At 38.2% G+C, this 14,605-nt stretch overlaps 1 protein-coding gene, 1 non-coding gene and 1 pseudogene across 2 annotated transcripts in view; 1 reads left to right on the forward strand and 2 right to left on the reverse strand.

Moving 5' to 3' along the window:
• DNAH12 (dynein axonemal heavy chain 12) overlaps window positions 1–14,605 on the reverse strand; it is a 262,414-nt gene that overhangs the window by 213,385 nt on the left and 34,424 nt on the right. Inside the window, exons 7-10 of the mRNA XM_054682010.2 lie at window positions 3,750–3,939; window positions 2,109–2,181; window positions 1,350–1,508; window positions 624–819 (exon numbers count right to left, since the gene is read on the reverse strand). Coding sequence (XP_054537985.1) covers window positions 624–819; window positions 1,350–1,508; window positions 2,109–2,181; window positions 3,750–3,939 — 618 coding nt within the window. The remainder of the gene's footprint in view (window positions 1–623; window positions 820–1,349; window positions 1,509–2,108; window positions 2,182–3,749; window positions 3,940–14,605) is intronic.
• On the forward strand, window positions 5,410–5,515 carry LOC112208714 (U6 spliceosomal RNA). Its single transcript, XR_002943292.1, has one exon. It is a non-coding gene; the product is annotated as a U6 spliceosomal RNA (small nuclear RNA).
• On the reverse strand, window positions 10,695–13,364 carry LOC107970662 (RING-box protein 2-like; annotated as a pseudogene).

Here is a 14,605-nt window from a genome sequence, read left to right on the forward strand (position 1 = left end):
CTAGATATTAAATATGTATATTATCCTTTTAAATATGCCAGACAAAATTCATGGAATTGTTGGAGGTCTTTACCAAAAGGGAAAGTTTTTCTTCAAAACTATTTTTCTAGAATTGTATATCTTCAACAGTAAAAATTTGAGGAGGCCATAAATATAATTTCATAAAATTAAAAATTCCCTATTTGTCATTTAAAGATGATCAATAACTTTAAAAATTTTTTCCACCAGATACCTCTTATACAATGATCAATAACATTTTAAACCAAGATTTTACTGAGAACAAAATGAGAATCAATCAACTTGGAATCTAATAAATTCAAAAATATGTTACTAGAATAGTTCTTTTGTTAACATACTCCAAATAAAGCTATAATTAACTTATATATCCTTTAGGCATGAGCCAAGTAATTACTCATAATACTAATATATACTTCTAGATTTCCTTTCATTTTAGATAGTTTCAGAAATGCAGTATTTTTCTGCTAAAATTATTTAAATAAAATTACAGTAGAAATATTTTATTTCAAAATAATTACTTAGCACTATGTTTACGTAGAATTCTATTTAAAATATTGAACTAATTTTAATAACATTATCATTTAATATATATAAAGTGTATGTACCTGATTTGACATAAGTGTGGAAACACAGCTATAAAATGCATCCAATTTTTCAGGTTTAACACCTTCTAGTGCCTCCTTCTTGGTAAAGAGATTTATAACCTTTGGATACCATGTATTCATTATCTTCTCTTCTGCGTTTCTAGTTTGTATTGATAGATCAGTTTTCAGTGATTCACAGTCAATTGGACCTTTAGCTCTATTTATGAGAAAAAGAAATGTGATTTGAAGCAAATGATACATATTGGTCTTAAAACACAATTGTTGGGCCGGGCTCGGTGGTTCACACCTGTAATCTCAGCACTTTGGGAGGCTGAGGCAGGCAGATCACGAGGTCAGGAGTTCAAGACCAACCTGGCCAACATGGTAAAACCCCATCTCTACTAAAAATACAAAAATTAGCTGGGTGTGGTGGTGTATGCCTGTAATCCCAGCTACTCGGAAGGCTGAGGCAGGAGAATTGCTTGAACCAGGGAGACAAAGCTTGCAGTGAGCCGAGATCGCACCATTGCACTCCAGCCTGGATGACAGAGCAAGACTCCATCACGGGAAAAAAAAAAAAACAAAAAACCCCCACACAATTGTTGAAACAAACAAGATACATTTTTTTAAACTCTAAAATCTAGAGAAAAGTGTTGAAGATTTAGGATTCCATTTTAAAAATTATACAGTCAAAAATATAGACTCAAGCAAAGAGACATTCAAATTTTAAATTTAACAGGATTTTACCTAATTCCTGTGAAGTCCAACAAAACTGTATCAGCAAATGTTGTATAACCAAGGTCCAGTAACATTTTCATAGTTGGATGAATAATGTGCAAATTAGAGAATATTTGATTTCTTGCCTGCACATAGCTAGAATGCCAAGGATTAGAATAATCTAGGCCTCTGGAAAAGCAAAACACCATATCAAACATAATTAAAATAATACACCCTAAACTTTAGGAAATAATGCTTACAACATGAAATTAGTATTGAAGTGAGAAAACTGGGGCTTGAGAAGAGGGAACTGTGGTCAGCAATGGGAACCTTAAGATATATGCATTTAATAAAAACACATCAAGAACTCAAAACTGCATTATCTTCAGAGAGAACAGAAATAATTTGTGAGTAAGGCAGAGTGATGGGCCAGATCTGAGAGCTCTGCTAACTTCCACTGTGCTTTGGCTCAGTTATCCCGGTAAAAATGAAAGAACACAGTCTTTAGGACTAAAGAAAAGCGCTGGAGAAATCTGTCTGGCATACCCCAAAGCTTCCTCAAGGCTAAGTTAAGCTATGCATTTATAAAGATCTCCCCTGTTATGTATGCAGAACTAAATGAGCATAGTAGAGAGAATACCTCTGAGGTAAAAACAAGAGTACTTTTTTTTTTAGATGTGTTCAAAATACCTTTGAGCATCACAATTGTACACTTGAAGGTAAGATCAGTTTATTTTTTATCTATATCAAAAATTGGATGAAGTACTGTTTTTAAAATAATTTACTCACACAGGAGATTCAGGTAAAGGACCTCCTTCATCTTCAAGCGATTTAACTGGTGGTTTCACAAGAACGCTCTGCACTAAAATACATGGATATATTAATGCTTCTTGAAAATCTCTGCACAATCTATTAATATCAAAGTTTCTAACTTTTGATTTTGGATGGTATAGTTTACTGTGCATTAAAAGGAATGTAAGAAAAAACTCCTTTATTTGAAACAAAATCAAGTTCTTGGTACTATTTTGGCCTTACTTGAGAGTTCAGATAACGAAAAGCTTTAATAAGATCTCGGTTTTTCACATTCCATCTACTCAAAAGTCACTAGCATGGCCACTTAAAAAAATGCATTTCATGGTGGCTACCAGGGGCTGGGAAGATGTTGGTCACAGGCTACAAAATTTCAGTTAGATAGGAGGGAACAAGTTCAAGAGATTATACGACATGGAGGCCGAGCGTGGTGGCTCATGCCTGTAATTCCAGCACTTTGAGAGGCCAAGGAGGGCAGATCACCTGAGGTCAGGAGTTTGAGACCAGGCTAGCCAACATGGTGAAACCCCATCTCTACTAAAAATACAAAAATTAGCTGGGCATGGTGGCAGGCGCCTGTAGTCCCAGCTACTTGGGAGGCTGAGGCAAGAGAATCGCTTGAACCTGGGAGGTGGAGGTTGCAGTGAGCTGAGATTGCACCACTGCACTCTATTCTGGGCGACAGAGTGAGACTCCATCATAAAAAAAAAAAAAAAAAAAAGAAAGCAATTATACAACATAGTGACTAGTTAGTAACAATTTATTGTACCCTTGAAAATTGTCAAGAGTAGATTTTATGTTCCCATCACACACAAAAAATGATAAATATGTGAAAAAAATGCATCAGTTAATTAGCTCAATTTAGCTATTCCACACATATTTCAAAATGTATTGTACATGATAATTATATACAATTTTTATTTGTCAATTTTTAAAAAGGAAAAAAGTTTATTCTAAAAAATAGCAAAGATTATACCCCTAATAAATCTCCCAAAACATATTAGTATTTTCTAGCAAACCTATAAATAGTATAGCTAAAATCATAAAGACAAAGTAAAAAATCAAAGAGATGTTAGCTAATAAAAAAAATACAAAAAGTACCCTTAAATTGTAAGGATTTTGACTTAAGTATAGACTCAAAATAAAAACTTTAAATAAAAATCGTATCTAAGAAATACATATAGTTTAGGCCGGGCTGAGTGGCTCAGCGTGTAATCCCAGCACTTTGGGAGGCTGAGGTGGGTGGATGGCTTGAGCCCAGGAGTTTTAGACCAGCTTGGTCAACATGGTGAAACTACATCTCTACCAAAAAATAAAAAAACTAGCTGGGCATAGTGGTGTGTGCCTGAAGTTCCAGGTACTCGGGAGGCTGAGGTAGGGGAATCGCTTCAACTCAGCAGGCGGAGGCTGCAGTGAGCCGAAATAGCACCACTGCACTCCAGCCTGGGCGACAGAGATCATGTCTCGAAGAAAAAAAATAAAAAGAAAAGAAGAAAAAAAACAGATATAGTTTAAATACATAGTGTTCATTACTCATTTTGCTTATTTCTATTTTTGATTCAGTGGGGACGGGGGGAGGCCAAGGTGAAAGAAGCCTGGTGTGTGTTAGATGCTACTTACCCAAATATCTCTTCATGCTGTTTTCAAAGTCACTTGACACCTCATTTATGAGACTTTCAAGAAGTTCTTCTCTTTCTTTCCCTTCCTTTAAAGACTCAGGTATCAGCCTTAACATGTGATCCAGCCATTCCTGCTGAATAGGTACTAAAGGACTACTTTCTACACATTGCTTCATATAAATATAGTTGAACTGAGAACATAAGAAAAAATTAAATGTTCTGCATGGTTGTATCATTTCAGTGTAACTCCTGAACTCTCTCTTCCTAAGACAACATTTTTTCAGATTAAAAATATTCTGAAAAATAAAATTTTCAGAATAAAAACCATTTAATCCAAAAGTACATCCCACAAAGAAACCATTTTATCTTTTTCTTTATTTATGATGAATTCTTGCCAAATTAATATTCTTAGTATGGTTTTCATTTTCTCAAGGCAAAACAAAGATTCTTTACCTAACTTATTATTCCTTATTATCTAACTTATTATTATAATATATCCACCGATTCAACAAATATTCAGACATTGTTCTAAATGCTGGGTATATAGTAGCTGAACAAAACAGACAAAGCCCATGCTCTCTTGAGATTATATTCCAGTACAATAGTAGTATAATATAATTTCATAAATTCTCCCATAAGAATGAATAGTCTCACTAAAAATAGACACGAATGAATGAAAAGACACTTGATCTTAGTAAAGACATTTTAACGTCATGAAAATTTCACTTTTCCCAAAATTGATTTAACACAATACCAATAAAAATATCTAAATACATTTTTATGGAATTAGATAAGTTGATCCTAAAGTTCATGTGGAAAAATAAACATGCAAGAATAGCCAAGAAAACCCTGAGAAAGAAAATCTGCAATGGAGGGCTAGCCCTAGGAGACATTAGAACATACCAGAAATCCTGGTGTAGCACAGGTGTATGGATAGACAGACCAGTAGAAAACAACAGAAAGTCCAAAAATACACCAGTATATCAGAAAATTTAGCATATGATAAACGTGGCATCTCAAATCACTGGGAAAAATATGAAGGTTTTAATAACTATTTCTGGAACAACTGGTTAGCCATTTGGAAAAAGATAAAATAATTCATACCTTCCACCATACATAAGAACAAACTCCAGGATTTAACTTAAACAATGAAATTATACAAGGATCAGGAAGAAAAACATAGATTAAGTCTTTTATAACTTGAGTATAGGAAAAACCTTCCTAGCTATGATTCAAATACTAGACACAAAAAAGGAAACAAGTAATAGATTAATTTTTACTACATAAAAACATAAATGTTTGCATAACAAAAACAATTTAAAATGTCAAAAGACAATTGACAATCTGGCAGAAAATATTTGCAACATACATCTCAGACAAAGTGTAAAGAATGCTTTAAAATTTAGGGGATGGGTGAACCTTAAGGACATTATGCTAAGTGAAATAAGCCAATCACAAGAAAACAAGTATTGCATTATTCCACTTATATAAAGTAAATAGAGCAGTTAAATTTATAGAAACAGAAAACAAAATAGTAGTTGCCAGGGGCTACAGGGAAGAGGAAATGAGGAGTTGTTATTTAATAAGTATAGAGTTTCAGTTTTGAAGATGAAAATGTTCTGGAGATTCGCTGCACGAGAATGTGAAAATACTACTAAACGGTGCTTGCTTTGGCAGCACATATACTAAAATTGGAATGATACAGAGAAGATCAGCATGGCCCCTGTGCAAGGATGGACACAAATTCGTGAAGCATTCCATATTTTTGAAACAGTAGATGCTGGCGAGGCTGTGGAGAAATAGGAACGCTTTTACGCTGTTGGTGGGAATGTAAATTAGTTCAACCATTGTGGAAGACAGTATGGCGATTCTTCAAGTATCTAGAACCAGAAATACCTTTTGACCCAGCAATCCCATTACTGGGAATACACCCAAGGAAATATAAATTATTCTACTATAAAGACACGTGCACACATATGTTTACTGCAGCACTACTTACAATAGCAAAGTCATGGAACCAACCCAAATGCCCATCAATGATAGACTGGATAAAGAAAATGTGGTACATGGCCAGTCATGGTGGCTCACACCTGTAATCCCAACACTTTGGGAGGCCGAGGCGGGTGGATCATGAAGTCAGGAGTTCAAGACCAGCCTGGTCAAGATGGTGAAACCCCGTCTCTACTAAAAATACAAAAAAATTAGCCAGGCGTGGTGGCAGGCACCTGTAATGCCAGCTACTTGGGAGGCTGAGGCAGAGAATTGCTTGAACCCAGGAAGCGGAGATTGCAGTGAGCCGAGATCGCATCACTGCACTCCAGCCTGGCAACAGAGTGAGACTTCATTTCAAAAAAAAAAAAAAAAGTGGTACATATACACCATGGAATACTACACAGGCATAAAAAGGAATGAGATCATGTCCTTTGCAGGGACATAGATGAAGCTGGAAGCCATCATCCTCAGCAAACTAACATAGGAATGGAAAACCAAACACCGCATGTTCTCACTCATAAGTGGGAGGTGAACAATGAGAACACATGGACACAGGGAAGGGAACAACACAAAACAAAGCCCACTGGGGGATGAAGGGCAAGGAGAGGGATCCTAGAGAATGGGTCAATAGGTGCAGCAAACCACCATGGCACACGTATACCTATGTAACAAACCTGCACGTTCTGCACATGTATCCCGGAACATAAAGTAAAATTTAAAAAATTATAATAAAAAAAGAAAATACTACTAAACTGTACCCTTAAAAATGGTTAAGATGGTTTTATGTTATGTGTATTTTATCACAATTTGTAAACATTTAGGGGGAAATAACATCAAAACTACAACAGAAAAATGGGCAGAAGATATAAACTAACATTTCACAATAAAAATATAATTAAAATGGCACTTAAACCATATTTTAAACGTATAATCTTATTCATAATTACAGAAAGCAAGTTTAAACTACCCTGAGATACCATCTGTCACATATCAGATTGACAAAAATTTTTTTTTTAAATATGACCCCCACATTCTTTTGTGAAACTATGGGGAAGCAAACACTCTCATAAATTGCTAGCACATTTTGGAAAGAAATTTTGCAATATCTAATAAGACTACATATTGAAGTCCCACTTAGAGAAATTAAAACAATACCTCCAGCAGTATGAAAGCATACATATACAAAGTATTCATTGCAGCAAAATACTGGAAACATTTAAGAGTGGCTGATGCATACATTCGTGTTCTGTGCAGCAATAGTGAAAAATGAGAAAGATCTCTAAAAATTGATATGGAGCGATTTCTAGGATACATTATTAAGTTAAAAACAAAATGCGGCCGGGTGCAGTGGCTCACGCCTGTAATCCCAGCACTTTGGGAGGCTGAGGCGGGCGGATCACCTGAGATCAGGAGTTTGAAACCAGCCTGGCCAACATGGTGAAACCCCGTCTCTACTAAAAATACAAAAATTAGCTGGACATGGTGGCGGGCACCTGTAATCCCAGCTACTTGGGAGGCTGAGGCAGGAGAATCGCTTGAACCCGGGAGGCAGAGGTTGCAGTGAGCCGAGATTGTGCCACTGTACTCCAGCCTCGGTGACAGAGTAAGACTCTGTCTCAAAAAAAAAAAAAAAGAAAAATAAATAAACAAACGAAAAAAAGCAAAATGCAAGAGTATCTACAGTATGACGCATTTTGTATAAGAAAACATACCTGTTCATTTTTTAAAAAAATTAAACACAGGAAGGATAAATCAAAAATTAATGAGATTGGTTATATGAAAGAGTAGCTTGGAACAGACAGAAAGTATGGGGGCATGGGAACAGGGTGGAAGGGATGGGAGATGCTTCTCTGAGGTGTACTTTTGGTATAGTTCTGATTTTAAACCTTGCTGTTGTTTTACCTGCTCAAAGTATAAGTAAAAAATATCATCATGAATGAGGGAGAAAAGAAACTCCAAATGAAAACAAACAAACCAATGAACCTACCTGAATTTCAAGTTATTAATAATTACCTAGCTGAAAATGTATTAATAATTACCTATTGAAAAGAAGTGTAGAACTAACCAATACTGAACACAATATTTTAACCATATATCCTTATGCTAAGTACAAAGGACTATAGGTGAATATTAAACTATGGTGAGGTTTGTTTTTCACAGTAGTATGAGTTAGCAATTTTGAAATTATTTATGTATACTCTAGGATTTAACAAAATAAGTAAACCTTGTGGCTAATGGATGAAAGCCAGATTCCTCACTATTAGAGAAGGAAGCTATGCATAGAGAAAGGGGGACAGGCTAGAATAAACCCTGGGATGTTACTGGAATAGGAGGTATCAGTATGAATCCATGGGTTTTGAGAGAGAGAGAGAGAGAAATAATTATTTTCTAGATCTTCTGCTGAGAAAGCCAGGAAGCAATGACACTCAGTATCAAGGAGCACATTTAACACACATATCATGGTTTTTAAATACCATTCTCCACTAAAAGGAGCCAAAAATCCCTGGAGAAATGACTGATTACAGGGCTAGAATGGAAAAAGTATATATAGCATGATCCTGGAACATCTTATTGTGCCAGAAAGTAAGGATGTGCTCAAAGAATGACGGGATATGTAAAAAAAGACGAAAGAGTCAACTTTAAGGGCTCCCACTGGCCAAATGTGGAACAACTGAACTTCAAAATTAATAATAAAGCCAGGCCTTGTGGCTCATGCCTGTAATCCCAGCTACTCAGGAGGCTGGGGTGGGAGGATGGCTTGAGCCCAGGAGTTCAAGGCTGCAGTGAGCCATGATCACAACACTGCTCTCCAGCCTGGGCGACAGAGCAAAACCCCATCTCTACAAAATAATAATTATTATTAATAATAATACATTATAACTTAATAGTTAAAATAAAAATCTATAGTCCACACTGATCTAAATGAACGAATAAGTGAAGAAAAATATTAAAAGTTCTTTCTTACTACAGAATTCCAACAAAAAATATAAAAGAAATGATAGAAAAATTACTATTTGGCAACAACCATAGTAATCATTGTTACAGGCAAAGATGTTAACATTATGGGAACAGATAAAGCATACAGGGGAATTCTTTGTACTCTTTTTTGCAACTTTTCCGTATGTCTAAAATTATTTTGAGATAAAAAGATTTTTTAAATGTGTAGCCTAGATGGACATTTTTTCTTTTGTCTCTTACTTTTATTTTTTTTCAATTAGTTGCTCACTCCAAAATTCTTACAGAAAGACATTTTCTATGTCCACTCCATTAATGTACTGCTTAGTCTTTTTTTTTTTTTTTTTTTTTTAGATGGAGTCTCCCTCCGTCGCCCAGGCTGGAGTGCAATGGCATGATCTTGGCTCACTGCAACCTCCACCTCTTGGGTTCAAGCGATGTTCCTGCCTCAGCCTCCTGAGTAGCTGGGATTACAGGCGTGGGCCACCATGCCCGGCTAATTTTTTTCTTTTTAGTAGAGATGGGGTTTCACCATGTTGGTCAGGCTGGTCTTGAACTCCTGACCTCGTGATCCATCCGACTCGGCCTCCCAAAGTGCTGGGATTACAGGCATGAGCCACCATGCCCGGCCCATGTACTGCTTAATCTTAAAAGTCTTGTGTGATAGTCCCCAGTCCCTCACTATATCAATGGGCTGACCTCTGTCTAGCAATGAAATTGGTCCTCTCCCTACTCCAGCTCTTCCCTCCTCTCTAGATGATCTTAATAATAAGTGTTGCCAATTACCCTGCAAAATCAGACCAAAGCCTAAGAATCATCCTTGGTTCCTCTTTTTCTCACTGCCCACATGCACCCTATCTGCAAGTCCTGTCGCATTTACATCCAAAATATGTCCTGAGTCTAACAATTTCTCTCTAGCTCTATTGCTATCACTCTAGTCTAAACTATTCTCTCTCGCCTAGACTGTTATCTTGTACAACTACCTGGTTCTTCCTTTATACTTTTGCCGTAGCCACAATCCATCTTCTAAAGAATCTAAGTGGCCTTTTTCATATAATTGTCAAAGTGACTTTTTATCATTAAAAGTAAAAAGTTATGTTATCCCCATGGGTAGAATCCTCCAATGACTTCCAATTGCCACTCTGAGTAAAATCCAAGCAACTTACCATAGCCTACAAGGCCCTCATCTCTGGCTCCTGACCCCCTTTTCAAGTTTATTTTATACTTTCCTATGAGCTCAATCAGCAGCTGGTCTTCTTTCAGTTCCTGGAACATACCCAGTTGTTTTCTCCTTCAGGTAACTTAAACTTAGCTGTTCCCTCTGTTGGGAAATTCTTAATCCCAGGTCTTTCCACGGCTGGCTCCTTTCTACCATTCAGGTCACCACCTCAGGGACGCCTTCTCTAACCACATGCCTAATATGGCCCCACTCCCTCACCAGTCACTGTCTACCATATTACCCTGTATTTCCTTCATAGTACTTATCACAATTTTATTTATTAAATGAAATAGAAAAATTTCATTTAATTATTATATGTCTTCCTCATTAAAATATAAGCTTCATAAGGGCTTATATGTCCATCTTGTCCATCAATCTTCAGCATCTAGCACAGGATCAAGTATGCATAGATATTTGTTAAGAATCTCATGAATAAATAAATTATACAGACAAAGATGATATTTTCTCAATACCCCAAACCTATAGCAGTTCTAGAAAGCAGGTCAGGGTCAAGCACTGAAATATTAGATAGAAAACTAAGCTTGAATAAAATTATTATATGACTATATAGTGAAAGGAAATTTATTGAATGTGGTTTTTGTTGCAGAAAAAAAGAAAAAATGAAATTTAAATTCATTATTCTAATTATGTATCTATAACTTATACCTTTCTAAAACCATTTCATCTCCTAAAACAAAAATATGTTGACCCTTAGATTATATATTAAAGTATATAATCTTCCTTAGCAAAACACTATCTAAGTCAAGTGATGTACTTTCAAAATTTTTCTTGAAAACTTCCTGGCCCAGCACGGTGGCTCATGCCTGTAATCCCAGCACTTTGGGAGGTTGAAGCAGGTGGATCCCTTTCAGCTCAGGAGTGAGAGACCAGTCTGGGCAACATGGGGAAACCCCACCTCTACAATAAGTAAATAAATACAAATTATCTGAGCGTGGTGCCTCGCACCTGTAGTCCCAGCTCCTCGGGAGGATGAGGCTAAGAGATCGCTTGAGCCTGGGAAGCAGATGTTGCAGTAAGCCAAGATCACTCCCCTGCACACCAGCCTGGGTGACAGAGTGAGAAACTGTCTCAAAAAACAGAAAAAATTTAAAAAAAACTTTCTATATTGTGCCCTCACTGTAGTCCCTTCACACTTCTATTATAACAGCTGTTATATTTTACTGAACATGTGTTTTTATATTTATTCATTCATCAATCATTCATTAAGTAACTATTTTTGGTGCTCGATATCATAGTAGTTGATTAAGAAGCAATTCCTGGCCGGGCATGGTGGCTCACACCTGTAATCCCAGCACTTTGGGAAGCTGAAGCAGGTGGATCACTTGAGGTCAGGAGTTTGAGACCAGCCTGGCCAACATGGTGAAACCCTGCCTCTACTAAAAATATAAAAAATTAGCCAGGCATGGTGGCATGTGCCTGTAATCCCAGCTATTTGGGAGCCTGAGGCACAAGAATTGCTTGAAGCCGGGAGGTGGAGGTTGCAGTGATCTTAGATTGCCCCACTGGATTCCAGCCTGGGTGACAGAGCAAGACTACTCTGTCTCAAAAAAAAAGAAAAGAAAAGAAAGAAAGAAAAGCTGCTGTTGGCTGCTGTGGTCAAGACAAGAGATGAAGCTCTGATCTAAGTCTAGGACAAGAAAATGACTGTTTTGACAACTATATAGAGCTCTTGGGAACTATGTATATGGAAGGGAGGTAGTTGGGGAGGGGGAAAAAGAAGTTCAGATTCAGATATTTCAAGCATGAGTAACCAGATTGATGGTGATAACAACTAGAATAGAAAATGTGCAAGAGGAGTCTTATGGAGGAAGCTTGTGGTCTCATTTTTTTGACACGTTGAATCTGAGGTATTTGTGCAAAAAAGTCTCTGGGAGTCATCAATATATGAAAGGTAGTTGAAATCAGAAAAGGAGAGAATCATCCATGGCGATTCAAGGAAAGAGAAGAGTGGCTACAGCCAGTCAAGAAAAAGGAACCCGTGGAGATGACAGAGAAATAATAGAGAACCAGATGAATAAACATAAAGGAATGTTAGAAAGGAAATAAATGGTCAGTGTTGTCAAAAGTCAGCTGAAATTCTCACTGTTTTTTATTTCAGCCATTCTAATAGGTATGTAGTGAAAACGAATCAAGGTTTTAATTTGTATTACCATAACGGCTAATGATTTTGAACATCTTTCACGTGCTTATTTGCCATCCATATATCCTCTATGGTAAAATGTCTGTTCATATCTTTCTTTTTGGGAGGAGGGGGTTTAAACTGCACTTTATTTGTTACCATAACATTCTTTTTTAACTGATCAACCGTAAGCATGCAAAAAGTTCTCCTCTGAATGAAACTGATTCCACAGCCTGTTGTACAGAAATGGGTAAATTATAAAGGTGATTCAGTTTGAAGTTCTCTCCTTTTTTATAGCACTCCTAAGCTATGTGTGCGACACATACCACAGAGGTAGAAAGGATCATCTTTAATAAATTATCTTCTTAATTGTAGAGAATTTCTGAAAATAAAACTGACAAAATGCTAAACCAAGCCTTTGATGTGTCCCAAAGGACCACAGATCCATCGACTCCTATTTGAAGAAGTAATCCCCTGGAGTGTTCTAGCCTTTGAAGGGCACTTGATAACAAGATCCACCAAGGCTCTGAACAACTGCACTAAGAAGCCTTCTAACCGCTCTCATTTGACGATTCTTTGGGCCACCCAGTCCTGCTGGCAGAGAGGGCAGTGATTGTTCTGTTTCACCCACAGGGACACGCAGCAGTTGCGGAAGGAATGATTACATTCTCCCAAGACCACAACACGGTCCTCTTGTTTGTTTTCAGCTTGACATCTGAGACAGGCATCCATCACCTGGACTCTGCAGATGGCGCACATATCGCACTCCACGGCCCAGCTCCACATGGCCACCACGTTCCACTTCTTGAGCTAGAACATCTTGTCGCCTCCCGACTTGGAGCCTGCGCTCCTGGAGTGAGAGGTCAGGGCGTAGGGTTCCTCGCCGTCTTCCACGTCTGCCATGGTAGCGCCGCGGAGCCGATGGCCGACGTTGGGTTGGGGAAAGCCGGAGGCTGTGGCGGCTCTGTGGGGCCGCCCGACGGGCTACAGCGTTACCTTATCTTTCTTCTACCTATTTTCTTTTCCTTTCTTTTTTGAGACGGAGTTTCGCTCTTGTCGCCCAGACTGGAGAGCAGTGGCGCAACCTCGGCTCACTGCAACGTCTGCCTCCGGAGTTCAAGCGATCTCCTGCCTCAGCACCCCTAGTAGCTGAGATTACAGGTGTGTGCCACCACACTCAGCTAATTTTGTATTTTTAGTAGCGACGGTTTCACCATGTTGGCCAGGCTAGTCTCGAACCGCCCGCCTCGGCCTCCCAAAGTGCTTGGATTACAGGCATGAGCCACTGCGCCTGACCGTTTTTACCCATTTTCTTTTCCTTTTTATTTTTATTATTTTATTTATTAATATTATTATTATTATTTTTTGAGACGGAGTCTTGCTCTGTCACCCAGGCTGGAGTGCAGTGGCGCGATCTCTGCTCACTGCAAGCTCCGCCTCCCGGGTTCACGCCATTCTCCTGCCTCAGCCTCCGGAGCAGCTGGGACTACAGGCGCCCGCCACCACGCCCAGCTAATTTTTTGTATTTTAGTAGAGACGGGGTTTCACCGTGTTAGCCAGGATGGTCTCGATTTCCTGACCTCATGATCCGCCCGCCCCGGCTTCCCAAAGTGCTGGGATTACAGGTGTGAGCCACAGCGCTCGGCCCGTTTTTACCCATTTTCTAATCAGATTTTTTGCTTTCATACTGTTGAGTTTAAAGAGTTATTTATATATTCTAGATACAAGTCCTTTGTTGGATAGCCGATTCGTGAATATTTTCTCCCAGTGTGTAGCTTGTTTTTTCATCATCTTAACAGGGTCTTTCACTGAGCAATAGCTTTTAACTTTGATGAAGTCTAATTTACTGAGTTTTTAAAAAGTTTCTGCGGGAGGCTGAGGCAGGAGAATTGCTTGATCTGGGAAGGTGGAGGTTGCAGTGAGCCGAGATCGCGCCATTGCACTCCAGCCTGGGCGACAAAGTGAGACTCTGTCTCAAAAAAAAAAAAAATTCTGGATTGTGCTTTCGAGGACATACCTAAGAATTCTTTGCCTAGGCTAGATTTTTCTAAAAGTTTTATAGTTTATGTTTATCCTATGCCTTTTTCTAAATTTTTTTATAGTTTTATGTTTTACATTTACACCTATGATCAATTTTTAGTTAATTTTTGTAGAAGGTGGGAGCTTTATGCTGAGGTTTTTTTTATTTTATGGATATCCAATTGCTTTCTGCCATTCGTTGAAAAGACTATTCTTCCTCCACTGAATGATTTTCGCAACTTAGTCAAAAATCAGGGGGATGGTGGCATGCTCTTGTAGTCCCAGCTACTCAGGAAGCTGAGGCAGGAGGATCACTTGAGCCCAGGAGCTCAAGACCAGCCTGGGCAGCAAAGAGAGACCCCTGTCTCTAAAAAAAAAGAAAAAAGAAAAAATCAGCTGGCTATACTTGTGTGAGCCTATTTCTGGGTCATCTATTCTGTTCCACTAATCAAAGTTTTTTTTTAAAAAGACAGGTAGAGGCTGGGTGCGGTGGCTCCACCTGTAATCCCGGCACTTTGGGAGGCCAAGGTGG

This window comes from Pan troglodytes, chromosome 2 (assembly GCF_028858775.2).
Source record: "Pan troglodytes isolate AG18354 chromosome 2, NHGRI_mPanTro3-v2.0_pri, whole genome shotgun sequence".
NCBI classification, from domain to species: Eukaryota; Metazoa; Chordata; class Mammalia; order Primates; family Hominidae; genus Pan; species Pan troglodytes.